The 27360-nt window shown below is 40.6% G+C and overlaps 2 protein-coding genes across 6 annotated transcripts in view; both read right to left on the bottom strand.

The window, feature by feature from the left end:
- LOC122829530 (dedicator of cytokinesis protein 3-like) overlaps positions 1 to 8554 on the bottom strand; it is a 54348-nt gene extending 45794 nt beyond the window's left edge. For all 5 annotated transcript variants that reach the window (XM_044114193.1, XM_044114183.1, XM_044114174.1 and 2 more), the window contains exon 1: positions 7964 to 8554. In XM_044114193.1, the coding sequence (XP_043970128.1) occupies positions 7964 to 8000 (37 nt within the window). In that variant the 5' untranslated portion in view covers positions 8001 to 8554. The remainder of the gene's footprint in view (positions 1 to 7963) is intronic.
- Positions 8555 to 11733: 3179 nt separating this feature from the next.
- On the bottom strand, positions 11734 to 27360 carry LOC122833046 (DDB1- and CUL4-associated factor 1-like). The gene is made up of 25 exons (XM_044120349.1): positions 27138 to 27360; positions 25601 to 25724; positions 25418 to 25494; positions 25256 to 25329; positions 25034 to 25147; positions 23652 to 23789; positions 22902 to 23498; positions 22379 to 22480; positions 22134 to 22292; positions 21584 to 21763; positions 21231 to 21440; positions 20940 to 21109; positions 20739 to 20863; positions 20248 to 20483; positions 18608 to 19692; positions 18332 to 18530; positions 17128 to 17210; positions 16610 to 16694; positions 16264 to 16497; positions 15173 to 15266; positions 14637 to 14741; positions 14363 to 14436; positions 14183 to 14278; positions 13809 to 14094; positions 11734 to 12809 (listed from the first exon to the last, which is right to left on the bottom strand). The coding sequence occupies exons 2-25, from the start codon at positions 25711 to 25713 to the stop codon at positions 12754 to 12756; spliced, it is 4692 nt and encodes a 1563-aa protein (XP_043976284.1). The 5' UTR covers positions 25714 to 25724; positions 27138 to 27360; the 3' UTR covers positions 11734 to 12753.

A 27360-nucleotide genomic window follows, 5' to 3' on the forward strand; every position in this document is an offset into this window, starting at 1 on the left:
GCTTAAATGAGAAAGAACTTTGTCTCCACTTTGTCTTTATTTTTTTTCCATTTTTAAATTGTAGCAATGCAGTCAGTGCAGCTTTTTGTTAAACCGATTGATCAAAAATATAAACACACACAGTGCTTGGTGAACTGTAAACAAACTGCCACTCTACAAGGTAATTAATTGTTAAGCAACCTGCTTTTGAGCAATGTTACGTTAAATTAACTACCACCCAAAATAGAGCCCACACAAAGTGCTAGATTATCAGGCTTAACTGTGATTATTCACAGGATGGTATTAGCATAAATCCTCCATGACGCCTCGTTTTGTGGCATGCTGCAGCCTCTGACCATACAAAGAAGCATCCTGTGACTGAAACGCTGATGACATGATTATTCTTCAGAGGATAGATGCTACAGTAAAGGCCTTGACAACTGCACTGCCTCTGGAGTCTGCCTTTATCTGTGCAGCATTGCGGCTCGGGAAACATGAGCTACGCAACAAAACGCCACAGAAGCCTCAGTAAAGACAGACGTGTTTGACAAGGATGCTGTGGCACTGATGATTTAAAAAAACAACAAAAAAAATCCCTACAAATGAAGGCCCTTAAAGGAGAGTTTGGTGTGAATCATTATGGTAACGAACTAGCCAGGGGACTTAGTGAGGGGGAGGAAAAGGAGGAGGGGCTTGCCTCGGCTCTGTTTGCTTGTTTGAGGGGAACGAGTGTTCAGTTCCTGCGCTCAGGTAACCATGGGAACAGATCGTCCACAAACTGGAGGGCTTTCTTCACTGTAACTGCTGCGGGTATCTGGGCATTTTACAAATCAGGATGGCAACCTTACGGACGTTGCCTGTCCCTCGACTTTAGACAGGGATGTGTTAAAGGAAGAGAGGTAAAAATGTCCTTACGAAAACTCTTGTCACCTTTTCCGTTCTGCACCAGTCCTTTTTCCAGCCATGACTGAACAGTTCCTATTTGAGAGCCCTACTCTTCAGTGACCTTTATCTCATTTGAACTGCAAGCCTTCTCGCACACCATCTGAATACTCTCCAACACAGGTCATACCAGGAGAAGATGAGACATTTAAGAGAGCTTTCAAACGCCATATGGGCTTCGTGTTTTCATCACCACAATTTGTGTATGAGCACACAGCCACACACACACAGCTAATTTTGCCTGTGGAGATTTACAAAAATCAACAAATTTCTTCATTAGACTTCAACATGTTGAACGTAGGATGTTGGAAGGACTGATGGGACATGGAGTTAAAAAAAATGTTGGCAAAAGCAAACATTTCTATGAGCAACAGCATTTCAGTCCAGACTGTCGCTGCATTTAGCTGAATTTGACGGTCACATGGGATCCGGTGGCTACTGTTGTGTAACCGGCAACTGACTAAAGTGAGCTTTGGGATCTGAGCACAGAAAGAGGACCCTCCTGTACTCAACTGCTCCCTCTGTGGCCAGCGCGAAATGTTGTCATGCAAAATGTTAATATCCATGGAGTTTTCTGTTTTGTTTTGTTTTGTTTTATAAGCAGAAGATAATGGATGGACAGAGAGATGGATGAAAAACTGTGGCGACAGAGTGGAAATAGTAGTCATATTGCAGTTTGAAAGTTATGGGTCTTTCCACAGATTCTCGGATTGATGTAGGTCTGGACTTCAACTTGGCCATCCAAACACATTAATATGTTTTACACTAAACCAATCCATCTTAACTCTGACTGCAGACCAGCTTCTCTGTCCCTGATGAGAAAAGGTAAGCCCACAGCATGATGCTGCCAGCACCATGTTCCACTGACAGCATGGTGTACTTAGATGAACTCCTGGTAGGTTTGTAGATATATTCATATTTTCAGATGATGGACTCGACGGTGCTAACTAAACTCTGCCTTCAACTTATCTACCACTTTATACCTGACCTGTCTGTGGTGTTTCTAGCTCTTTATGAGGTATTTGTTCACTACTTACTCATAGGTAGCCTCTATTAAATAAATAATTAGCAGTTGCTAGCTTTAGTTTCTATTTATTAATCCAGATTTTTTTTTTTTTAAACTGAATACAAATAATATCTAAATGTTTCAGGATGTTTTTGGCTTATAGAATACGAAAACATTTGCAAGGGACTGGCTGGCTCTCCATCAACAGGGTTAAGTATGTGAACATCTGCACTGATTTACTGTAACCGTCTAAATGTGCATCTGATCAGAAAGCCTCTTAAAGCCGCTTCCCTAGGGTCCTACTGGGTGCAGACGCCGGGGAAGACCCAGAACTTGCTGAAGGGCTGATATACCATGTCTGGTCTAAAAACCACTTGGGAAGCCTCAGGATGCACTGGATGTTACTAGGGAGAGGTATGTCTTGGGTCTCCTGTTTATTAACGATTTGAGTGTAATTAGTTAATAAAGCTCTCCCCTCTCTGCACCAGCGCCTGATTCAGTTTAGGACACAGTTTAGGCTGTTGCTGTTTGCTTTTACGGCACTCAATGGCCTCACACCAGCAGCAGCAAAGGTTTATGGTCTGCCAGTCACTATCTGCTGGAAGTGCTTCAGTCTAGGTTATCAGAGGGAACAGTCTTATTTTGTTGCTGGTCCAACAACCTGGAATAGGCTGCACACCACCCCTGACTTGTTTAGTTTAAGGCCAACATTAAGACCCATTTATTTAAATTCTTTTTGTTGTTTAACTTTTCGTATATTTCTATTTTCTTTCCTTTCTTTTAACATGGTTGCATTTTTTAACTTTTGTTGGAAATATTTCTGTTTTATACTGTTTTGTAATTGTTTTTACTTTGCAAAGCACTTCGGTCGATGTGAGGCGTCATTAGAAGGTGATATATAAATAGACTTTGATTTGTGACACCAAATTTGAGGTCTTTATTGTCACTGAAGCTGCAGCTTAGAATAAGATTTGTAGCACTGCTTATCCATCTGGTGCATATTAGAGGAAAAAAATAAGTGATGAAAAAACTGTTTTAGCACAACACAACAGTAAAATAAAGTGCTTAGCATGCAGAGACGTTTTTTAACTGTGCAAACAGGGCTAATGTGCCAGTGTGATTCACATAAGTCACCTTAAATATCTCCACTACCAGACCTCTGTAGAGGCAGAGAAGGAGGAAGAAGCTGCTGCTTCAGTCAGATTATTTCTGCCTCTAAGCAATGCTTAATGACAGGGGAAGATGGCAAAATTCTGATCCCAGATTTCACCATTGGAAAGAAATCTAAAATGTTTTTTTTGTTGTTGTTTTTTTTTAAGAAAAAAAAGAAAATGATCTGCCAAATACAGGGTGCTGAATATTGGCCCTAAATTTTGAATAATAGCAGTGGCCGTGAAAACAATTTGGTTGACAGAAAATATCTGTCAATCCCAATTTTCCTTCTCTGTTAAACATCTAATAACTATAACATGTGATGTTTTTGAGAGCAAAACAAGAACCTAAAACAGGAAGAATCATTTCATTTTGAAACAATTTTTTTCTTAAATATTAAATGAAAGTTGTCACAGCATATGAGCATTTTTAGCCCCGCTTTACAAGTTTAAAATTAGCATTGAGCATATTAAAAAAATCTCCTAAAATCATCTTGGTAGAAAATACAACCAAACATCCAGAAGAACAAAATTCGTTGGCACTCTTGACAAAGATGGGTAAAAAGTTTTAAACTCATTTATCTTTATTTTCAGAGAAATAATCTCACATCAAAATCTTGACAAAAATCCAATCTTTAGTTTGAGAAAAATTATTTAATGCTTGCTTTTAATTAAATCACTAGTTGCTCAGCTGTTTGTATTTCTAGGAACTTTTCTTAATCTATGTAACTATCTCCGGTTTTATTTTTTAAGTTGATTACCATTGTGAATATTAGACAATTAAAAATCCACAACTGTCTGGTGTCCCAGGACATAAGCATGACAGAGACATTCATTTTTGTTTACTAAGAGAATTGATTTTTATGTTTTAATATTATTTGAAGATAAACATTATTTCTTCTTAAATCTCATGTCCTCATTCAACCTTTAAAAGCTGATCAGTCCAAATCTTGGCCCGTCAATCTTTTCAATGCTGAACAGAAATTTACTAACGTGCATAACTGATTACTAATATTTGTTCTCAAGAAATTAATTTGCAAAAAAAAAAACTTTTCCAAAAATATTTTTTTAAAATGGGTTGCACTCCAACCACCTTGTTTTCTATAATGTCAGGTCTGAAATTTAAGTTGGACCCACAGCTATCTTTGAATAAACCAAAATGAATAAAACAAAAACTGCTTTATTAATGTACTGAGTACTATTTTCTTGAAATTTCTCAATTAAACGTTGTCAGAAATGTATCCATTGACCTTGATTCAGTGTTGTTCAGTTTATTATGTCCAGCACAATATTATAATCTATCATATCTTTATATGCTTGTCACATTGCTGTCCCCTTAGAGCTGCATGCCTCATACAATTTTTGTGACATTTGCAACATGCTTCAAAATATGAGGTTTGAACTAAAGAAGCCTGCCAATTAATACTGACAAGTTGAGGAAGAAACTTAAGATTTTTTTTTTCTTTTCAAACTCTGCAGTTTGTATTTCAGTGTTGTAGTTTCTGCAAAAATGGCATTACTGTGATTTGCTAATTTCATAAAATGCCACACTGATTGCATTGATTGTGATGACGCTGCTCAAGTGAGATCTGTGTGGCAGAAGCCAAAGTCATCTGATTCATTTCAGTCTCTCGTGTGGGAGGCCACTGAATTAAAGACAAATGTTGATCAAATGCAAGCTGGAAGAAATGTTGATCCTTACAGGTGGTTCAGGATCAAAAACACACCCCAGTGGAGGTAAAGAATCTGAGTTTTAAAATGAATAACATTAGGATGAAGAATAACAGTATGAACACTTGACTAATGGGGCGTTGGTTTTAGCTGTCAAAGCAGCCCTACTGTGACAAGGCCTGGGCTCCACTGGAGTCTCTGGCAACTGTGTGCTGTGGTGTCTGGCACCAAGCTATTTGGAGAAGATCCTTTAAGTCCTGTAAATTGTGAGGTAGCCCTAGATAGATTAGATCTTCTGTCCAGGAACCCTGTAGAAGTGCAATTGGATTGAGATCTGGGGAATTTGGAGCTCAAGTTAAAACCTAAAATTCACTTCATGCCCCTCAAATCATTCCTCAACTAAGTTTGCTTTGCATGATTGTTCTCTTGAAAGATGCCACAGCTATTAGGTCATACCACTTCCACTCCAACTGGTGAGCAGCTATGAAACCTCAATGCTCAAGAAAGTCTGAGGGTCAGAATTTCTCCACTATAATATAAAAGAGTCGTGGCTTGTTAACTCAAGTGCTTGTTGTGGTTGATTCCATCAAGAGTGTCGCACAGTTAAGGACAGCAATTATGTTGTTGTTGTTTTTTTGTTGTTGTTGTTTGGTTGTTTTCTAATGTTCCAGGTTGTCACGGATACTTTATGTAATTCATCAGGTTATTATTATCTTAATGTAGCAAATAAGCAAAAGCAGGAAATAAATCTTAAGGTGTGCATGGAATATCTCACCCACTCACAGGTGTCATGATGAAAAGATAAAATGTGTTGCTCACTTCACCTGTCAGTAGTCAAAATGTTACGTCTCATCAGTGTGAAATAGATGGGATAAAAACACAAAACATGATATAAACTGAACATTATGAGTCTATCCCAGACTATCGTACCAGTCTGGGATAGACCCCTGGGATTGCTGACCCCAGGGGACTCCAGGGGTCAGCAACCTCTTACATTCAAAGAGCCACTTTTATCCCCACTGCTACAAAATAAAACTTCCAGAGAGCTGCAAAAAAAAATATTTCCTAAATATGTACAGAATCAAATGTTTTACTAGGAAAATTGTACTAAGATGCATCTCTACTTTTAGGTTTTAGAACAAAATGAATTGTCTAAAACCAGAGAAAAAAAGAAAAATGTTGTAGAATGAAGTGAGCCTTTTCTAGAAATATGAAGAAAGATATGCACCATAGTTTGAAGCCAGTTGGTTTTAAAAGCCTGTTGTGAATATTGTATGCAGATTTTGCATAAGAATTTACTGAATTTGGGTTTTTTTAAACTCCTAAAATACACTGTCCAAAATCCAAAACATTTCCTTTTTGGATTTGGAAGAACCATAGTAGAAGAGCCAAACAGCCACATGGAGGTCTGGAGCAGCAGGTTGCAGATCCCTGGTCAAATGTTTCCCCATAAACTGAAAGCCTAGTAGAGATTATTTTACTCAGAAGCGGGACTGTACTGGAAAAGTAGCAGAACAAGGAATTTTTAGCAAGGCCTCTGGAAGAACCACAGCTCTGTTGGTTCTGTGCTGGGCATTTTGTGTGAAAGGCAATAAACAGGCAATGACAAAATCAGCAAATAAGCTGTGGAAGTGTGCGGAATGGTGCCAATGATATCAGAGATGAGGTAGGAGAGGGAACTGATAACAGGCCGGTGACAGTGCCGGCGCATGCTACCCATCCACCTGTGTGGGCTGTCTTCTGCAGTGAAACTGGGAAAATATTGATCCTCGTGTGTCAAACGTGTTAGCCGAGCAGAGGAGGGGAATTCAGCGGTGATTCGTGCTGCCTTTTGCAAAGTACAGTGTGTACTTCTCTGCGTGGCGGGCTTCACTTCACTTCCCCGCATTTCAGCACCGCGGACAGCGTCATCTCCATCCACGGTTTCAGCACCGCGGAGAGCGCCAGGTCACTCCGCGCAGACTGACGCGGAGGCTGCGCCGAACTGTTGCTTCCCTCCCCACACGTTGACACAAACACGCACTGCTGCCGTCTTTTGCTTCAATAAAGCCCACGTAAATATATCTTTGCTCGGAAAATGAGCCGCAGTGCCTCAGCGACAGATGGACGAACACATAAAATGACACTTAGGATCGGGAGTGGCTGCTCTGTGTAGTGTTTGGAGGCTCTTTATAAAGCGCTCATGACGAATGCGATGGCTCCAAAAGAAAAGAAAAAAAAAAGTGCTCATACGTGGGCGTGTGCATGTAAGGGGGAGTATCATGTGTGAGCCAGCGTGAGTAGCCCTAACAAGCTGTGGAGCATCTGGACATGACTCATTCTCCTAATGAAACCCCTCTATAGTGTAATCACACACTCTGCACAGCTTTGCTGCGATAGCGAGGCCACGCAGACGATTTATAAAGACACGGAGGCATCGTCAGTTACAAATAGGGGGATTTAAGATCTTCATTTTAAACGTGAGGCCCAGTAGCTCATCTATAGGAATAAATGTTCTCTTATAGATCCATTTCCTGGTGCGTGTTGATTGTAAAACAGTGTCGCAGCAGCCGCAGTAGCAGAAAAGCAGCTTTTTTTTTTCTTTTCAGTCTACAGGTAGACTCCAGCATCACTCCTGCCTACACCTGTTGGAGGGACGCAGTCACGATGCCCTCTTGTGGTTTCAACACGAATCGCGTCTCGGGTCCTCTACAGCGCTACTGTACTCGTCTGAGAGAAGAACGAGGGGTAGGGGGGAGGTTTGAGATGCCAAGCTCACGCCTTTTTTTTTTCTTCCTTTTTTTTTTATACTGCAAAATCACAAAATCTAATAAACAGGAGTGCAGCCCCACCTGAAGCTGCCGTCAGCCTGCGACGGCATCTTTAAGGTGGCGGGGTCTGTAATCTGTATCATCCCACGCAATTTCCCTTCCAATGCAGTCACTACGGCGTATATCAGCCATTATAAGTGGCTGGGTTTTATTATTATTATTATTATTATTATTATTATTATTATTATTATTATTATTATTATTATTATTATTATTATTATTACTGGGTGTAATTGGCTTACTCATATGAAAAACAACGCGCTCCATAGTCAGTTCAAGATAAAAACAGGCAAATTATGCGCTCCTTTCTGCAACAACTGGCGGAGCGACGTATATGGGAAGCTTTAAAGAAAACCAAAGCTAGTTAATGAGCTATAACGACGAGGAAAGTGTCATTAACTCACCAACTCCGATTTTCTCCTCTTCTGTTGGTATCCACATATTTGATTATTTCCCCTCTGGTAGAGCAAGCCACATTATGTCGTTATCGTGAGATGATGCTGCTGGGGTGGGAAAAAGGCTACGAATGAAACAGACTCGGCTGATCCTGTGGTTGTCCAGACTACATGTTTCGAGCGGAATACGCGCTGGGGAAAAGGCTGAAAGGCTCAGTGTCTCTGCTCTATTATGTCCCGGCGTGTGTCTCCAGTCTGATGCAGTCTCCCTGTCCACCTCATGCAACGCGCACAGACACACACAGAGACACGCAGGCACGCACACGCACGTACGCACACGCACACGGTGATCGTTTTTCTGTTTGCCACAAAAAGGTGTTACTGCAGCCGCTGTTTTAAGGGGTTTCGGCTCTCCTCGCAGCCTCTTCGCGTCGTTTCTTCGCTCTTCCTCCTCGGCTGCTGCTCAGCTGGGGCTTCCGCGCAGCGACAATTGGCCTAATCGCTCGGTAGTTACAACATATTGGATGTAGCGAAGAGCTGCGGCAGGAAATTACTGAGAAAACAGCAAAAATACCATAAGCTGCGCCATCTTCATGGTCGTCACATGACTTGTTTTGTCAACACTGATGTGTCAAGCTTTTGCAAATGTATGCGCCTCCTCTTTTCCTTCCTATGTGCCCCTTCTATCCATCCATCACAAACCGCTTTTTCTTCTAGCGGGGAGGGATACTGGCTGGCAGTCTGCCTTTTGTGTGACTGACTGGACTTGTTACTTTGGCAGCTGCTTGGCCATAAAGTAGCTCCCGGTGTTAAACATCAGGCCAGACCACCATGTGGGGAAACACCTCCTGGTTGAGTCATTTCCAAGAAGCAGAGCAACTATATAGCAGCGATGCTTTGTCATAGTGCAGTCACCCCCCCCACCCCCCAACACACACACACACACACACACACTGATGGGGTGCAACTCATTTCTAAGGACAAGTTCGGTTTAATGATTTGTGAGGATGAATTTCGCACGAAACTATTCACATCATTTTCAATTTTCCTTAAGGTGCCACTTACAATAAATAATCCATATTAGCCATTACCATTTATTATTAGATATTTTTTTAATGTCTAAGTTTGTGCAACATGTAAACTCCACTTTTAAAATGTCAGATTTTGGTGTTGCAAAAAAAATAAATAAATAAAGGACTACATCTCATTTAAAACTTTCCTCCACCAAAAATGTGACAAAAGGCATGACAAATCCTTAATTCAACCACAAAAAGAACAATGTTAGTTAAAAAATGTAATAATGTTGTTGCGTCCATAAATAACAACAACAACAACAATAATAATATAATAATAATAATAATAATAATTAGCATAATCATCATCATCATAATAAACATATAAAATCCTTAGAATATTTTTCTGACATTCCTCATTTCTGTCCTTCCACCAAATTAATTGTATTCAGCAGAGGTTACACTAGCTCAGACAGTCCACACTGTACAAAGGTATCAGTCAGGATAAGGACAGGTCTGCACAAAGTTCTGACCTCAGACTACAAAATACTATCAAGACAAATTAGAACACAGAGTGCAAACTGAACCTTCTCATCCAACATCAGTGTCTGATCTCACATTTAGTATTCAGGGAAGAAAAAGAGTAATATTAGGACATCTTCCAGCTGGACTGAACTGAAACTTAAAGAGCTACAATGGTGCTGTTTAGGTCAAAGCACATTTGTTTATTAAAATGGCACATTCAAAGTCAAGACACAAATCCAAATGAGGATCAGTGGCAAGACCTGATGTTCTTCATACAGCCCATCCACCCTGGCTGAGCCTGTGAGAGTTTACAAAGAAAGCATAAAACGTATCCTCTAGAAGTGTCAAGCTGATTTAAACATATCCACAAAGATTTCATCTGGGATTTTAGCAAAACATTGCTATGCTAATGACTATGTAATGAGACAGTGTGTATTTACAATACAGAAATGTGCCTTTTGGCTAACTTCAGGACAGGCTAGTCACAAGAAGGAACATTTTAGACCTAAATCTCATTCATTACTTGATAGGTGTCGGGTTGCACCAATAATAAATAAATAAATATAAAATAAAATAATAATAACATTATTAATAATAATATCTCTATAGGTGACTTCACTTTGCTCTTCTGATAAAAGTTGTCCTGGAACAGTTTGTAATTTGCGTTTTTGCGGGCAGCTCCATGTGATGAGAAGTACAAACGAAACCTGATTAATCCACAGAGTCGTGACTTGTAAAAGTTGCAAATCCCTGCACGCTCGTCCTATAGATAAGGCTCAGGGAAAACAGGGGATCTGGCGAGCGCTGAGGAGTGCAGTGAGTCTGATGCAGAGTGGGAGGGAGGGCAGTATTCAGCTGGGTAACCTCTCCCCATCAGAGAGACGCTGTGACTGACTCCCATCTGTCTGTTACTTCAAGTGGAACATTGTGGGCGGTTTCCCAATCACACACACAAAGCAGGGATAGCGGGGGGCGTTTCATAAGCTAAATATGCATCCCAGACAATAAGCATTTGTTTAAAATTACATAACAAATTACTAGCTTCCATCATGGGCGCAGAGAATGTACTATAGTGAAACTGCTGCGTGCAGATGGCACAAATGTGCCACAAAGAAGATTAATGCATATTTATACTTGCTATTCCTACATTTAGTCCCTTCTCTGCTCACTGAAAGCACGGTCTGCCCGACAGTTTCAGCACTCCCAAATCAAATGGACAGCAAACATGAACGGTGCCAAAAAGCATGTCTTCCCACCTCACCTATTATCTGTTCCAAACACTTACAACGATTGCATGCAATTCTGTAAATATTGGTGAATATTATATTTGTGGCAGTTAAAATTTTTCCTCAATCACAATGTCCTCAGATCTCGTGCTAAGTTTAGAATCTCAGTCACTAACGTCTGTATCAGGTTTATTGATTAAAGGAATTGAAAACCATTGCAGCTGAATAAATACACGGTTTGCACAAAGGGCAAAAATATACACATTTGTCTCAGTTGAAAGATTCAGATCATAAAACCTTGACTATAATCAAATAAATGGGAAAAGGTTTTGAATTAGGACTTAATTTATCAAGGGTAAAAAGTTATCCAAACCACTTATCGAAGCTCCAAAAAGTTATCCATTTTCACCCAGGCCCATGGTGAAAATATAATCCCCTCCTGGTAAATCATAAATTTAACTTTTTGAGAGTTGCCCTAATCCCACTCAGGCCTGATCACTGACAGACAAATTCAATATAGAAATCACTTCCATAGAAAACGGAAAACAACAAGTATGCAAAAAGATCTCAAAGTACAACAAATCATGTTCCGACAGAAAGAATGTGTTCATCAGGAAAGGGTTATAAAGCAACTTCTGAGCCTGGACAGTTAAGAATCACAGTGAGAACCCAAAATACTAAACGGTGATGGACCATTCAAGCAGCGTTCAGCGTATTCAGGAGGTTGCTAAAGAGCCAAGAATATCATCTCAGTTCATCATGTGCACTTTGATATGCAGCAGGACAATTCACAACCCCAAGTTCTTCCCAGAATGGTTAAAAATAGCTTTTGAGCCATATGTTATGTATCTAAACATATCTAAACTCCATTTCTTAAACTCTGACACATCTCCTTTAATAGTCCAAATTTGGCCAAGCTAACACTAAAACTCCCTGTTCATTAAAACCGCTGCAAGCTTAGACTATTAATGACAAGTTAAAACATACCAGATAAGTCACATAAGTACACAAAAGAGAAAATTCTGCAACTTTATTTATAGTAAAAATACTTTAGATACATACACTCTGTACAGGAAATTTCAAGAACCTCAAAAATGTCTCCTAATGGAAAATAAAATTAAAAACCAAACTAAAAGCAAAAACATGAGGAAAATACGACGACTGCACAAAAAGTGTGCATGTGCCAGACTTTTTTCTTTTTTACATACAAAATAACTGATTTTTTTTACTGTAAAAGGAAAAGCAACATTCATTTCTTTTATTTTTGCTAAATTGTGTGGCAGATCTATTTATTATTATTTTAAATGCTCCAGAAAATTGGGAGAACCATTTAAGTTCAGACCAGACTTTTAATGAAATCAGTCACTGTGCTGAATACTGTTTGGAAACAAATAAACAAACCAAAAAAAAATAAAAAAAGAATATAAAAAAGTGTTTGAGTTGACAAATGCTTTTACTACAGTGTTCACACCATCAAGAGTTCATATGAAATGGCACTGCTGTGTGTGGCATGGTACAGATTTGCAGAAAATAAAAGCTGAAGGATCCTGAAGGTTTGAGGAAACATCAGGACTTTTTGGTGATTAGTTAAGTTGGCCTGACCAAACAAGCAACCAAGAACAGCACAGCTTCAGTCTTCAGACTCCTGGTCTTGTGGATTTCAACCCTTTCATCTATAAACGCTCACCTGTGGCCAAGCAGATGTTTACAAAGTGTTGAAGTTCATATGAAATCAAAAGGCCATAAATGTGAGAGCTTATGTTTTCTTTCATTACGTCCTCACTCGGATCTCATCGCCCGCCCTGCAGCTCAAGTTTTTTTTTTTTCCTATATAAAATTATATCATTTATAAGCAGTTCTGTTCTTCCACACTCTCACTGTGTTCAGTACAGTTTTAAGCTGGCAGTGCTCCAAGTAGATTACCCGCTGGTTTTCTCTTTTTGGGACCGATCCGCTGCAGATCAAACGTCTGTGAGGAAGAAATCGTGACATCTCCTCTGGATCTCTGCTCTCAAGATGCTGATGGCCCACATCCTCACTCGTTCAGGGATAAGATGATGTCATCTTCGAGGTCAGAGTTGTCCGAGCTGTCTGTTTGTTTGATAGACAAACACAGATTCAGAAATTGGGAATAGAGATTTTCTGCTGAGTAGGTTAGTGGGCGAGGGCAGAAAGTGCCAAAACGGCATAAACACGGCAGCTTAGCGAGACGACGTCTTGGCTTTTGTTTCCCTCGGCAAATTTTGCTTTATTTTGTTGAGTTTTGGAATAAAATCTTACTAAAGCAGGAGTCTTCAGAGAGGAATGAAACGATGAGCACTTCAGTTTCTGAGATGAAAATTTAGTGATGCGGGACTATGGATCTTAAAGTAAATAGCTAATATGTGTAATTCTCCAAAAATTAAGCTTTTTTCTTCATTAACATGAAATACATGGGGGGAATCCTCCAAGTTTATTAATGCTTCTTTCTTGTTGAAGCTTTTGCCACATATGTTGGTTGTAATAGACCTTAATAGTGAAGGTTTACAAACTAAGGCTAATTTGTCTAGCAAGATTGGTAATTTTTTTTCTTACTTCTTGTTAAAACATATAATTTATGGAGGGCTCTGGAGAACCAGAGAGAAGGCTTTTCCTGAAAACGCCTAAATTAATCCAAATTAACTGTCAACTAATACAGCAGTAGCACAGGGATTATAAAGCAGTTGCTACTCTTTCAGATTAAAGGAAGAGTAACAGAGTTCAGTATTTCTGGATCTTTTTTGTTCCGTCAAGATCCAAATCCAATTTATACATGAAACAAATTAAAAAGGGGATGTACAATCATCCAATGTTTCAAAGACAGAGAAACCAAAACAGAAACAATAAAATAAAAATGAAACATTAAAAGAAATATACCAACTTAAGGCCACTGGGGAAAAAATGTTTATAAAAGAGACTACATATAGCAAGCGAAGCTGCCTGTCTACGACAAAATCCAAAGAAAAACAGACTTTCAGTATCTATCGATCGTTCCTCGCTGCCATACATTTCAACTCAAAATTAAAAATTAGAGCTTGAGATTAGCAACAGTTAACTTCAAAGGGGGCTTACCGTTGTCACCGTCTAGATCAACATCATTATCAGAGTCGTCATCATCATTGTCGTCATCATCGTCATCGTCATCGCCATCTTCATCGTCGTCATCTCCGCCGTCGCCGTCATCTTCGAGGAGACGCGCAACCTCTTCATCCGAAGGAGAGAACTCATCGTTCCCATCGTCATCATCTTCGTCCTCACCTCCGTTATCGTTCTCCAGCTCGGCGATGAGAGGATCTGTGTCGACGTCGTCGTCAGAGTCGTCGTCATCGTCATCGTCCTCCTCCTGATCATCATCCTCCTGAAAACACAGAAAAACAGAAGGTCATTTTTCCAGTGCATGAAGAAGCAGAAGAGGTGCTGCTTCAAGATCACAACATGGTAAGAACCTGATCTTCCTCATCCTCCTCCTCTTCCTCTGCAAGTCGCTGCCGCCCGACTTCGTAAAGTCGGCACACAGTGTCGGTGTTCACAGAGTCCTGATTCTACAGGACACAAAGGCAAGGATTATATAAATGGTAGCTTCTTGAGCTGATTTATGAATAAAGTATTAATCATCAATTATTTACCTCAATCACAGCGAGGTAGCAGTCTTTTGTATCTGTGCAAAGGTCAAATATATTCTTCTTAACATCAATTGTGGCTGAAAAAGAAAAAGAGTATGTAAATCTCCACAAATCTTACAAGAGGACCAAAATATAAACACTGTACTGCAGTGATTGAGTAAAACCAACAAGTTTCACCAGGAAAACTGCCTGATTATTAAAAAAAAAAAAAAAAAATTTAAAAATTGGGAAAGATCAGCAGATGTTTAAAACAAAAAAAGAGAGAGAGAGATTTTACCGATTGGTTTGTAATCTGTAGCATTGAAGGTCCTAAAAGACGAACCAAATGGACTTTTCATTTGCATTTCCATCATATCATCTTCATCATCTGCTTGCAACATTGCTAAAAACACAAAGAGCCACAGAGAGAGACGGTAAATAAATGAACAGAGAAAGCTGGTGAGCCACATTTCTGGCTTCTGAGTGCCTGAAACGGTCAGGCAGCAGTCAGCTCCATCTCTGCATGCCTACACCTCTTCCAGTGAGGGGCAGCTATCCTGTGAAAAGGTGCTTATTTTTGATGCCAACATCGAGTAGTCTGCCTACATGGGTCAGACTTACAAGAGCTTCAAATGAGCACGCACACACACAAACACCTCTACAAGCTCTGTTCACACCTTTCCACAAATACACACAGTCTAGGTTAGTTTGATAATTACCGGACTTTCAAACAACCTCAACAATTTCACACTTGGACTGGGAGCAGAGTGGTAGACTTCATGCCAAACACAAAATTGCGTTTGGCATGAATCGTTAAAGAACTTAGGAATTTACCTCCATAAATGACGGTGCCGCTATTGTTGAAGACTATCCTGCACTGGTCCAGAGCAGGAACCGTGTGGAGTAGGTGGAAGGTCCGCAGGTCCCACTGAGACGTGCGGTTAAGAAACATACTGTTTGTCTTCAACTGTGTCTGCTACAAGTTCAGCTACACTAAACAATGATCACATGCCTCTTTATGTAACCATCTACTGGGAAATGATAGACTCTTAGTGGGATAAATATTTAATGCTAAGCAGTAAAATAAATCTTCATTCATCAACTCATCACTGGAACAGCTTCAGATTCAATTACCGATGGAATTATTTAATGTTGCGGTCACACCAGTGTCTCCAGTGTAAAGCAGGCACTTACTGAGATCTGATAATGCAGCAAATCCTGTCATTTTTATTACATCATTTTTATTAAAATAAAAAGATGTGTAAACATATCTTACTGCAGCAGCATATTGTCACAAGGAAAATTTTTTTGAACCTAAGAGTGCATTTATTCACTGGGAAATTATTCATGTCAAAAGTACATATTTTCCATAATTCATGGGTATCAAAATTTTTGAAATCCTTGACGGTGTTCAATTCAATTTTGCCAAGAAGACAGCACTTCCACTTTAATGAAATCCACAAATCACCCAGAGCAGAAGACACTCAGCCAAAATGGGAAAAACAATAAAACCAGATTCATCGTTGTCAGGTTTCTAGCCCAGAAAGCCAGAGTGGGAATCTGCCAAGTTAGCATTCATGTCATCATTTCTAATCAGCACCAGAAGGCTTTTTGACACAGGTGATTATGTTAAAAACTATAATTACCTTACGTGATTATTTTCTCACCAAGTAAACATATTCTAAACGGTGAGTCTCCGTGTGAGACTAGGCTTCTGGAAGTTATGTTTGTTAAATTTAGGATTTTTCCACAGCTTTTTATCAGTATAGATGTATTTTGCCAACAGCTATATTTTTTAAAGAAGAATCATATAGCTTTAAAGATCTGAGAAGATCAGCATTTACCATCGCATGAAAAGTGCATAAATAATACATATGGGGGAAAAAGTTCCACCTTATGCTTGTCATTCAGTGTCTGAAGGATACAATTTCTGTGTTGATGATGACCTCCTGGCCGTTGGGATGAAACACCCCACTGATGTTCATGTTGAACTTGTCAAACTTGTGGATGGCCTGAGCCGTGCGTATGTCCCACAGCACGCCGTCGTTCAGGACCAGGTCGTCTGTTGGGTTGAAGGTGGCACAGTTCCTCTTGTAACTGTTGGCCAGGTCTGGGTTGTTGAGAGTCAGAGTAACCTGACCTGTTTGTATGTCATAAATCTAGAAAAAAAAAAAGGAATGCTTAACGTGAAAATTTATGCTTTAACTTTGTAATGTACGTCTTTAATTTAATATTGTGAGGCTATGTTAATAATATATGACATATACATACGCGTGCTACGTGTTCTTTTGTCCCTATGACACGGTCTTGTGAAAGCTTGCTGAACTCCACATAATGGTCACCCAGGAAAGAATGCCTGGATGCAATGAAAGCAACATTTGAACATTTAATCTAAAACATAAAGAATAAGGCTGGGCTCTTAAAATCATGTAGTGCCATAAAGTCACTGCAGACTCCAAGAAGTGGTTTATCCGAGTTCAACCATTTGAATAAATGAATCCAAGCGAAAGAGTTTCAGGGACTGAAGACTGTAGCTCTCGGCCTGTTAGTGTGCATAATTAAACAACATGTAGTGTGTCTGTTAGCTCCTTTTAACAGAATAAAGCTGCTGTTGTACTGAGTAGAGAGGATCCAAAAATAGAGGAACCGGGATAAAAGAGAGGGAAGTTAACTCTGCTGACTGACATTAATTATATGGTAATGATTTGGGCAATTTTAAACTCCATGAAAGTGCGAGTTCTTTTTCGAGGAGCATATTCAACACACAGGGTGCTGGGAAATAGACTTACTTCATGATGAACACTGATTTCATGCCCCACAGTGCAGAAAGAGGGTAACTCCACGAGGCTGAGGTTAAGAGCAGAGAACCATCCTAAAAGGGCAAAATATGATCAGATTTCACCAATAACTACTTTTATACAACAAACATGTGCATCTCAATAAATATGAACATCTTCAAAAGTGTTTTTTCCCAGCAATTCAATTCAGAAAGTGTTTCAGTAACCCTTTCAATTAACACCAAAATTAATTTTAAATATTAACACCAAATGAAAATCCTAAATTCAATTTCTTAAAAAAAAATTGTACTTTTGTAATTTCCAGACAATAATTCATACTTTTCATAGTTTTTCTAGTTCTAAGATTTAGAATCGGGTGTGACTTGTATGTTTTTTTTCTTCTTCGAGAAGCCTTTTTTGACTGATGCGTTAAATGTTGATTCACACTGACAAACATGGACCAAGGAGTTAGTCGTAGGCTGAAAGCAAGATGACCAGAGCTAGAGGAACAGGTCAACAGATGAGTGGCAGGACTGTCAGGCGGGATGCCGTTGTATTTCTATGCCTTGGTGGTTGCCTAAGAGATGAAAATATATGGCTTTGCAGGTGGGGTTACTGTTTCATGCAGTGCAACTTCAATACGTTTGAAAAAAACAAAAACAAAAACAAATTCCCATAAGCTGGGAGACCAATGGATAAGCTGCTTAAAGTCCAATGGAACATTTTCATAGCCAGTCATAATTTTGGGAGCGATAACAGCCACTGGTTTATTGTCCACTGTTTTATCAAGTGCAACATCAACTTGGTCATCTATCAGGAAACTTTAGGGGAATGCCTACATGCTTCCTTCTGCTGATAAATTTTCTGAAGATTTGATTTAGTTTTTCAAGAGGACTTGGCACCTGCTAGAAGTACCAACCCAGCTTTAGTGACATGAGATTCTTTAAGGCCTCAGTAAAACCACAGGTTAGTCGCCTGCATACCATGTGGCTGCAAAAGCAGCTTTGACCATGCACTCAGTCCATACACTATAAACCTTATCCAATATTCTCTAAATTCTTTCGTATGTAAGCCAAAACTACCAAATTAACAGAAATAAATGCTTCACATATATCACACTGGACTTTTTCCAAACATCTACAAACATCAATGCATTTTTCAATTATATTTTACTTTCTTGAGCTACAGCTGTGTAACATCTGATTTCTCTACAGACCCGTGACGGCTCCAGGTGAGTGATTGCGGAGCTGTGACAGCTGTAGCTAGCTTCCTCCTGGCCTGTAAACACGTTGTAGAGCTTGAGCTGCCCCGTACAGGTTCCCAGCATCAGGAACCGCTCACGAGCTGAGAAGGCACAACACGTGAATCCGCTCTCATCCTCATCCGCCTCCCTGAACACGGAGATGGGACGGAACCTGGACAAACACGGAAACGGAGAATGTCGAGAACGGACATGGCGGAGGGCTAGGGAGGACAGAGGAATGACACCAACCTGCTGAATATAAGATGTCTGTCAAAGCATCCTCCATCCACGCCTCCATATTTTGGATATATAACTCTACGAGAGTGCCGCGATGTGAAATTGATGGGCGCCTGCCGTCTCTGTTTGGGCTCAGGGCATTGGTGGGGGGTGAAAAGAGAGAAAGGTGGGCAGGTTGCGACAGGGTTTTTACAGCGGGCGTGCTGCTCCCTCAGATACTCTGTGATAATACTGTCCAAGGCAGGAGGAGAAGGTAAGTGTCTGTCAAACTGCTTCTTCATGGCTGGACTCTGGCTGAAGGCCCCATGATCAGACTTCTGTCGAAGCACTCGGTTCTTTTTGCAGTTTATGGCTCCGCACGGCGTCTGCCGATCACGAGAGAAAACGATGCGGCCGATCAACGGTGAGCCGTTGCTACAGTGTGGGGCAGACGTCGACGGTATGGCGCTAGAAGGCGGTCCAGCCGACTGTGATGTGGAGGGGCGGGCTTGTGGATGGTTGGATGGCGCGGTGGATGAGTGTGAGGGATGGTTTCCGTGTCGTGAGCCCACGCCGTTGGCCAGCCGTGGGGTGCGGGGGAGCGTAGTAACGGGCGAGGCAGCAGGGGGAGGAGCAACAGCAGGGAAAGAGGAGGCTGAATGTGAACAGTGAGATGAATGTGAAAGGCATGTCATGGGCAGATCTGCCTCTTTGGTGAGTGTGTTTGCTGTGTCATGTAGGCCTTTGGCCACAAGGTGGTTTCGTATGAGCAGCAGCAGCTCCTTCTCGGGGAAGGTGATCTTGGACTGAGCAACCACATTGGCCCTCTGCAGCCACGCCAGAGACACGTCCGTACCGATCAACAACGGCTTCCCAGAGATCCTTTCCATCAGCTCTGCAGCAAACTTACAGAACTTGACGTGTTCGCTGCGTTTGTCCTGGAGAACGGGCTCTTTCATGAGCTGCTGGATGTGTCCGCTGCTGAACAAAGGCAGCTTGCTGATGATTTGTCTGACAGAGCTGGAGCGAGACAAACCCACCAGAGCTTTACAGGCAAGAGCTCGGATCTGATCGGCATCTGTAATGGGCATCTTGACAGTCAGCAGGGACAGGAGCACCTACAGGACAGAAAAGTGTAAGTTTAAAGAAAAAAAGGCTTGCAAAGCAAACAGCATGCCTGAAAGTGTTTCTCATAAAGATTATTTTTAAAGGAGTTAGATAGTAGCAGAAATAATAAGATTTATCAACACTTAAAAAGGTAGCATGCTCTATATCTGACAGCTCAGAGAACAAACTAACTAAGAGCAAATAAACACCTTCAACTTTATTCAAGTGTTTATTTGTACCTTCTGCCATATGGGAAATTCAAAGAGAATTTATTTAATTAAGCAAATTTTTCTTTTTCTTTTTTTTGCTAATGAGACCCATTGGCAGATTTTATTTTCTAGTTAAGTGACCCCTAAAGCAACTGATCACACCGGTTTTTCTTTAGGGGTGTCAGGGTAAAGGGGTACAGCTTTCATATTTTTTTAAAAGTTATTTTGTAATTACTTTGTAATTGTAAAGATAAGAACCTGGAAACATCAGAGATCTGTTAATACTTTAACAAAGCATTTATTCATAAAAAAAAAAAAAAAAATGCAACATAGATGTCAGGTGAGCCTTAAGTGTACCTTGATCCCGTTGTTGGACTGTACAACATTCCACATCTTGGTGAGCACGCTCTCGTTGGCCTTCGTCTGCTGTGGCAGGCGGCGACGGGGAGTCCCCGCGATAAATTTGCCAATGCTGGACATGCGTTTGTCCGGCGCACACACACAGTTGATGACAACCTGGAGAGCCGACTTCTGGATCTCTGCATCGTTCACAAAGACCTCTCCCTCCGCCACAGCCAGGACTATACTCATACCTAAGATAAAAACAACAACAAAAAATATTCATGCACATTATTATTTTCTTTTAATAAAGAGATTTTTGTTAAAGGGCTAGAGTTGATTGTCTTACTACAATACAAAACACAGTTGCTTAGCAACCAACAGAGCAAGGAAAATAAAATAAAGAAAAAAAACTAAGATTACTGGCAACACAAAAGTAAAACTACCCTTTTTGGCAACAAGGTTATAACTAAGTGGCTTATATTAAATCATCCTCTAGGAAAACTTACCAACAGTAGAAACAGTGGATCCTCCCTCACCCAGCACCGCAACAGGTTCAGACAACAACAGCTGCGTCTTTGGAACGACTGTGAGGATACTCAGGATGTCGAGGGCGTATCGTACTGTATCACTCCTACAAGAGCAGAGAGCAAAACTCAAGACCTACTTTCAAATACGTTTAGTGAACGTTTAACGGGACTTGTCAATACCTGCCGTAGTAGGTCCTCCAATCACAAGCAATAGAGATGAGCTGCAGGAGAAGCTGGACACAAGACAGCTTGTGAAAGACCTCTGCTGGTTCCCAGTATAGTCTGAGTGGACCGTATTCAATCAGAAACTCCATCATTTCCACCACCTGTTCACGGCTGTAGCTGACCGCCTGACGAGTGAGGCAAGCACACAGAATGCCAAATCAGAAACCATCTTCACAACTATAGCAAATAAAAGGAGAGGCAAAAAAATGATTTTTATTTTGATGCACAAATATATCCTCTGTTTACCTTGTAATATGGTTGTGAATGAATGGGAGCACCTCCCTCTGTGCGCTGTAGAGACTGCTTCACCTGCTCCACCTTGATTGCCAGATGGGCCTCGAAGTACCTGCGCAGAGCCATGCAGGTGTGCTTGGCTCTCTGCCTGCTGGAGAAAATCTCATCATCGCTCAGCAGCGCTCCTTGGTCCTCTGGATTCAGGATCTCCAGTGTGCTGATCTGAAAGCAGTTCGTCCATACCAAGCTTTAAATCTATTCAATTTGACAGAGTATTGGCTGTTCGGATAACAATATTTCATCATATGACACAGATGTGTAAGTTTACACAGTTACAATGAAGAAAGAGGGGGGTTTTTTCTAACCAGATTGACGAGCCGTCTAAGTCCATCCTGCTTGTCGAAAAGCTCGAGGACGGCCCGGAACGAAAAGGAGATGGAGAAGAACATGGTTGCGTGGCAGCAGCCTGATGCATGCGAGCACTCCAACAGCCACAGCGTGTAACCAACCACATCTGACAAGACGGAGTGGGGCAACATGCACACCTTGAGTGGAGAGAGCACAGTCCTGAATACAAATAAGGACAGCAACAACAAAAACAATACACTGAACTCTGCAATGAGTAACGCTGTGCTGTTTGGGTCTCGGCAGCATTTCCGACACGTACGATCGATATATGAAAACAATACCATTTCAAAAATAAAAATTTTAACAGCAACCAAAATATTACTACTTTGCTTTAGGCTCATATCAGCCACAAGAGTACGGCTGCACAGTAAGAAAACATTACTGAGCTTGTCAAAAGCCAGTGACTCGCTCTGCCAAGATGCTGCATTGACACAGAGATACCCCAAAATTAAGCTACTTCAATTTGAAACACTTATGAGTTGCATTGTGTGGCGATCTCCTTCATACCCTTTCCATTGCATCCTGGTTATAGGCGAGGTAATAGAGGCACAGTGACACTCCTGTAGCAGCCATCGAAGGTCTTGGGATTTCCAGCAATTTCTGAACGCCTCCATGAGCAACAAACTCTGCAGCGAACTTCTTGTGCAATAGCAGAGAAGCTAAATACTGTGTAGAAGGGAAACTGCATGAGCTTAAGGAACATCATGTTGTTTGAGTAACAAGAAGAGTCAAAGAAAGAAAGGAAGACTTACCTTCAGAGCCTCAAAGGTCAGCTGGACATCATTGGTCTGCTTTAGATCCATGTAGTGCATGAGGAGCTCACGGGCTCCCATCTGCATAAACACTGCCAGAAGCTGTAAACCATAAAGGCATAAACAGCAATTGTTTACCACATTTTAAAAATGTCCAAAAGTGGTTTTGAACAACACATAGTTAATTCCTTGTAACTAAACAATTATGTAGCTTAAACAATTTCTTTTGTTTGAATTATCAAGATGGAAGGCTGACACCTGCTGGTGACTTTGCAGCATGACGGCAGATACATTCTCTGTCTATACAAAATTATTTTTACAAAATTTATATGAAATACATAATTGTGCTCCACCATAAAGAGTATATGTATTAAAGGTGATTTTGCTTCCATTCATGCATGCAAATTATAACGACCTCACCTTTCAAACACTGAAACATTTATGAGTTAAGTGAAGAAGAATATTATCAAAATACTTTTGAACAAGTTGTAAAGTCCTATGCTCATATTTGAATGAGACCAACCTCCTGATACTCTCCCAGAGGTGTGAGATACTGCAGGATGAGCCTCTGCTCAATCTCTGGGGTCAAAGGGTCCAGATGGAAGTTGTTGCCAATAACCCAGGGACTCATCTCCGACCAGCTGCTGTTGGATAGCTCGCTTAAGTTCCTTTCTGGCTCCGGCAGAGAGAAATTCAGCTTCTGTTTTGAGGTTCTGGCATTGTCTCTCTCCATCCTCCTCCGCAGGTAGCCGCTGCCATCAGACATGCCTGGGTGTGTCAGTGAACCCGGAGCAGACATGGGCTTCATCATGGTTTTAACAGCTGAGCTGACACGGCTGCTCGTCCTGTGAGGCGAGCTGAAACGGAACGACAGTTCGTTTTCAGGCTCGGCGCTCGAGAAGGGAACTTCGGCGTCTTCTTGCGGCCCCACTGCTTCCTTTTCGTCTGCATTTTTACATGGAGAGAAGGGCTTGTCTTCAAAGCCTCCATCAACAGCCTCCTCATCTAAAGGCAGTAAAGGCTCGCTGAGAGTCTTCCTGGGGCTGGGTCGTTTGATTTCCCGTTTGTTCTCAGCATCCTTATCCTGAAGCTCACGCAACCTGTGCAGCATCAAAGGCACCTGTAAAAGTAAAGCACAAATAATAAGCAAAAGGCCCTTACTAATCCTTATGAACAAACTGTGGGGCAAAATATCATTTGTCTTTCACTATAACCTTCTGAATTATTCATCGCTACAAAGCGACATAAGAGACCGGGGACACCCCCTACTGACCAAAACAGAGTTCTCCTCTCTGTAGTTGGCAGCAATGTCCTGATTCTCCATGGCGCCCGCCAACAGGCCTGTGGCATAGATTCGTAGAGGTTGTTCAGCCTCTTGAGCCCACTTAAAAAGTCTTTCAACGATACCCTCCTGAAAAAAACGACGCACACAAGATGGTGAATGATACATAAACCCAAGAAGATCAACAGAATGAATCATAGAGAAAATACAAAGCACTATGTTTGATTGTATATCTGATGTTTGAAGCATTTTTGTGAAATAACTAAATGGTGATAGAGGAATATCAATCTCTCCCGACAGAGGATAGTGAATGAGCCTCCAAATATTCTCTATACAGAATCCAGCAATCTTGTATATGATATGAAGCTCCCCACTACAAAAGCAAGCAAATTCTTAAACAAAGCTGCTTAAATCAAATACAAACAGCAATACCTCAAAGTGTTTGTGCACTGTATGTCTGTAATACATGTTATGTCTGATCCTCTATGTTTATTGCAGAAAGGGGGATCAGTGTGCACAACTCCAAGGTGAAAACATGAGGGACAGATGGGTGTACAGTTATGAAGAATGGCAAAAAAAACAAAGGTTACAATCCACAACATATGGGGACAATGAATTATATTTTAGTTTATTCTATATTTGATACAGGATAACCTTCAATGTAAGATAACTTTCTCTAACTAGGTCTCTAATGAACTGAACTAGCATTAAGAGGTTGTTTTGATCTAAAGAACATAATCTTTAATTTTTCATAGAAACTAATATACAGCTAACTTATTTTATATGTCTGCTTTAAGACTTCCATTTCAAATACTTTTCCTAACTCGTTGAGGTAATAAGTTAAAAGGAAAAGGAAAATGAAATGCAATGGTTTAACTGCCACAATTCTACAAAATGCTACTTTTCAAGCAAAGTAGAGGCAGTAAAATGCATTACCCTGGGGTCTGGCCAATCCTGGAATTCAAATATGGGAGTATGAATTAATCCAGAACATGTAGTGGAGTTCAGAAGGGGCAATACTAAAAATTATTCATAACATTTATTTACTTTGATTCCTCTCAACTTCAACATCTAAAAAACATTCAAAAACACTGAAAACAGTATAAACATTAACTACAGGATTGTTTTTCATGAAGTGGACAGCTGAAATAAGAAGTGCCAGCGACGCAATCATGAACTGATTAGCAATAACAGCTGCCACACTATTATGCTACTTCCTGTTTCCAACTGTCAGTTTCATAGACCAATAACACAAATAAAAATACTTACTTTTAGCTTCAGAAAACTGACATGTTTAAAGGTTCAGCAAAATATGAACAAAATACACCACAAACACACACAAGACAGACATAATGAGGGTGGATGTACTTTACCTTTTCTTGAAAGACCACAGCTGTCTCCAGCCCAGGCATGATGTTCTGCAGCAGGCGACAAGCTGCTGCATTTAGAGAGAATTCTCTGCTGGTCATCACATAGCTGTTCACCAACTATTAAAGGAAACATTTACTCTGTTTAAAATTAACTTCTAACCAAGATATTAAATGCAGTTAAATATGGCTCCCTAAGGCAACTCAAAACTACTGATTAAGGCTTACTGTATTCATGAATTCATCATTTTTGAACAAGATCTTCAGAAGATGCCCTAACATGCCGTCTGGATCAGCTCTCCCTAGTGGCCAAGAGAGGTATGTCAAAAACATGCAGAATATTTAAATCCGTGGAAGCAGTTAGGAAATCTGTTCTCCTCTTTTTCCTACCAGGATGCCGATCATCAAAAGGGTCAGGGTCCGCTTTGTGGTACTCTTCTGTCTCCTTTTCAACAAGCTCTGAGATTCTAAAAGTCAACAGAAGTCCACATTAAACACTCTTCCAAGACCCTTTAATTCATTCTAACAGTATTACAGCTCATCACATACATCAGACACAAGCCTACTACTTACTTTGTGAGGATGTTGACCAGCTCCTGTGTGTTGCCTTGCTGCTCCCTCTCCCACTGTTCCAGCAGAGCAGTCAGCTCTGCCTTTGAGTCCACGGAGGCAGATGCTGACGCCATGGTGACGTAACCTGCAAGGATAAAATGTGCTCAAGACATGTAAAATACCAGAAATATGTATTTAAAGGTCATTGTACACTGCAGCAGAACAGAGAACAGGAAAGAACTTTACTCCCATGTTATATTCTCTTTGCTGGTCCAATTGGCCAAGTTTTCAAGTCATACTGAGATTCCAGGGACTGGTGGAAACATTTTAGAAACAATCTATCCTACAACTGATAATTAAATCTATCCTACAACCGATAATTAAATCTATCCTACAACTGATAATTCAGTCTACAGTTAAATGTAAATATTGAGCTAATTTGAGCTACAATGGAAATGTTGATTCTCCTTACTACCCGATGCCCTCAAAACTAGTTAATTTACAGCTCCCACTGTAATGGAAAAATTTCACATGGAACAAGAAAACACATGGGTTAGTTAATGAGTGACTGGGAGGTTCAAAGATAACCAGATCAATGATCCATGCAAATTACAAAGAGAAAAGGTAAACCAGCAGAAAATGTTGGACAAGCTTTCTTGCGGCTCCTGCACTTTTCACATTTTCAATAAATACCCCTTCACAGTAGCTCATCTCCCGTGCAACTATCCCTTACTTTAATTTCCACAAAGGGTGGACATGCTCTTTATCCGCTTGGCAGTTGAGACACTCTCCACTCTTGGTCTCTGCACTTGTATTTCTGCATGATTTTTTTTTGTGGTTTTTTTAAACCTCCTCTCATTTCCTGTTTTTGTCATGCATGTTGTCCCAGAGCTGAATATTTCTTATAAGGCATTACTGTTTTGACATAATCTGCTTAAAGTTCCTCTGCTATTCTCTAACGGTGATCTTGGTGGAGGTTTCTACTCAGCGCTACTCAATTTGATGCTGAAAACGCGAAGGTTATATAAACACAACAGAACATGTTGACGGTCTCACAGGAAGTTCTACCAGCTGATGTTTGCAAACCAAAAACAGACGCAGATGATCCGCTCTTCTGCTGCAGGTGCGGCTGTTCTCTTGGGAACACAACCGTCAAATTTAGCCTCTTTTCTTAAATTATCAATTAAGTAAGAAATATACTATACAATAATTATGAAACAACTGTCCGAATACTTGCCATGTATCCCGGTGTATTATTTAATGTGGTATTGTTTATTTACAACGCAGCATGCAGCTGGAAACTCCGCTCACTACTGCGATGTTTGGCTACTTGAAAATGGGCTAAACAAGAGAGCTAACCTGATTATTGTTACAACCACACTTTCTCATTCACAACTTTAGTATTCCGTCACAGCACTGTGACTCCTCGGAACGTACAGCTTATTTTGCAGAATCTGGAGAATATAAAGGACCGGTCAAATCTGCCTGCAATGGCACATACACGGCATTACAAGGTACTGGCAAAAACCTGGCCATTTAGCCAGCATGCTAACTTTACCTCGTTTTTCCTCTCAGTTCTTGCTTGGTTTGCCAAAGTTTCACCGAGATTCAAATCCACCGACACAAGCACCAGCTTAATTATTGTTTGCCGAGTCCCAGCGCATCGATAGCTGTCTCTCAGGTACTGCTTTATTTATTTTTATTGTAGCTTTGAGTGCACGGTTTGTTAGCATTATAGCGAACACGTTCTTCGCGTCATATCACTAGCGACTGTCCACTGT

This window comes from Gambusia affinis, linkage group LG01, assembly GCF_019740435.1.
Source record: "Gambusia affinis linkage group LG01, SWU_Gaff_1.0, whole genome shotgun sequence".
NCBI classification, from domain to species: domain Eukaryota; kingdom Metazoa; phylum Chordata; class Actinopteri; order Cyprinodontiformes; family Poeciliidae; genus Gambusia; species Gambusia affinis.

Bases quoted from the DNA above. Each gene is read 5' to 3' on its own strand.
- LOC122833046 (XM_044120349.1), bottom strand. From the start codon at position 25,713: ATGGCGTCAGCATCTGCCTCCGTGGACTCAAAGGCAGAGCTGACTGCT. The intron at 22,293-22,378 runs GTAAGTCTTCCT...CCTTCTACACAG, and splicing joins TGACCTTTGAGGCTCTGAAG to TATTTAGCTTCTCTGCTATT. The intron at 18,531-18,607 runs GTTGGTGTCATT...GTGTTTGTCCAG, and splicing joins AGACATCTTATATTCAGCAG to GTTCCGTCCCATCTCCGTGT.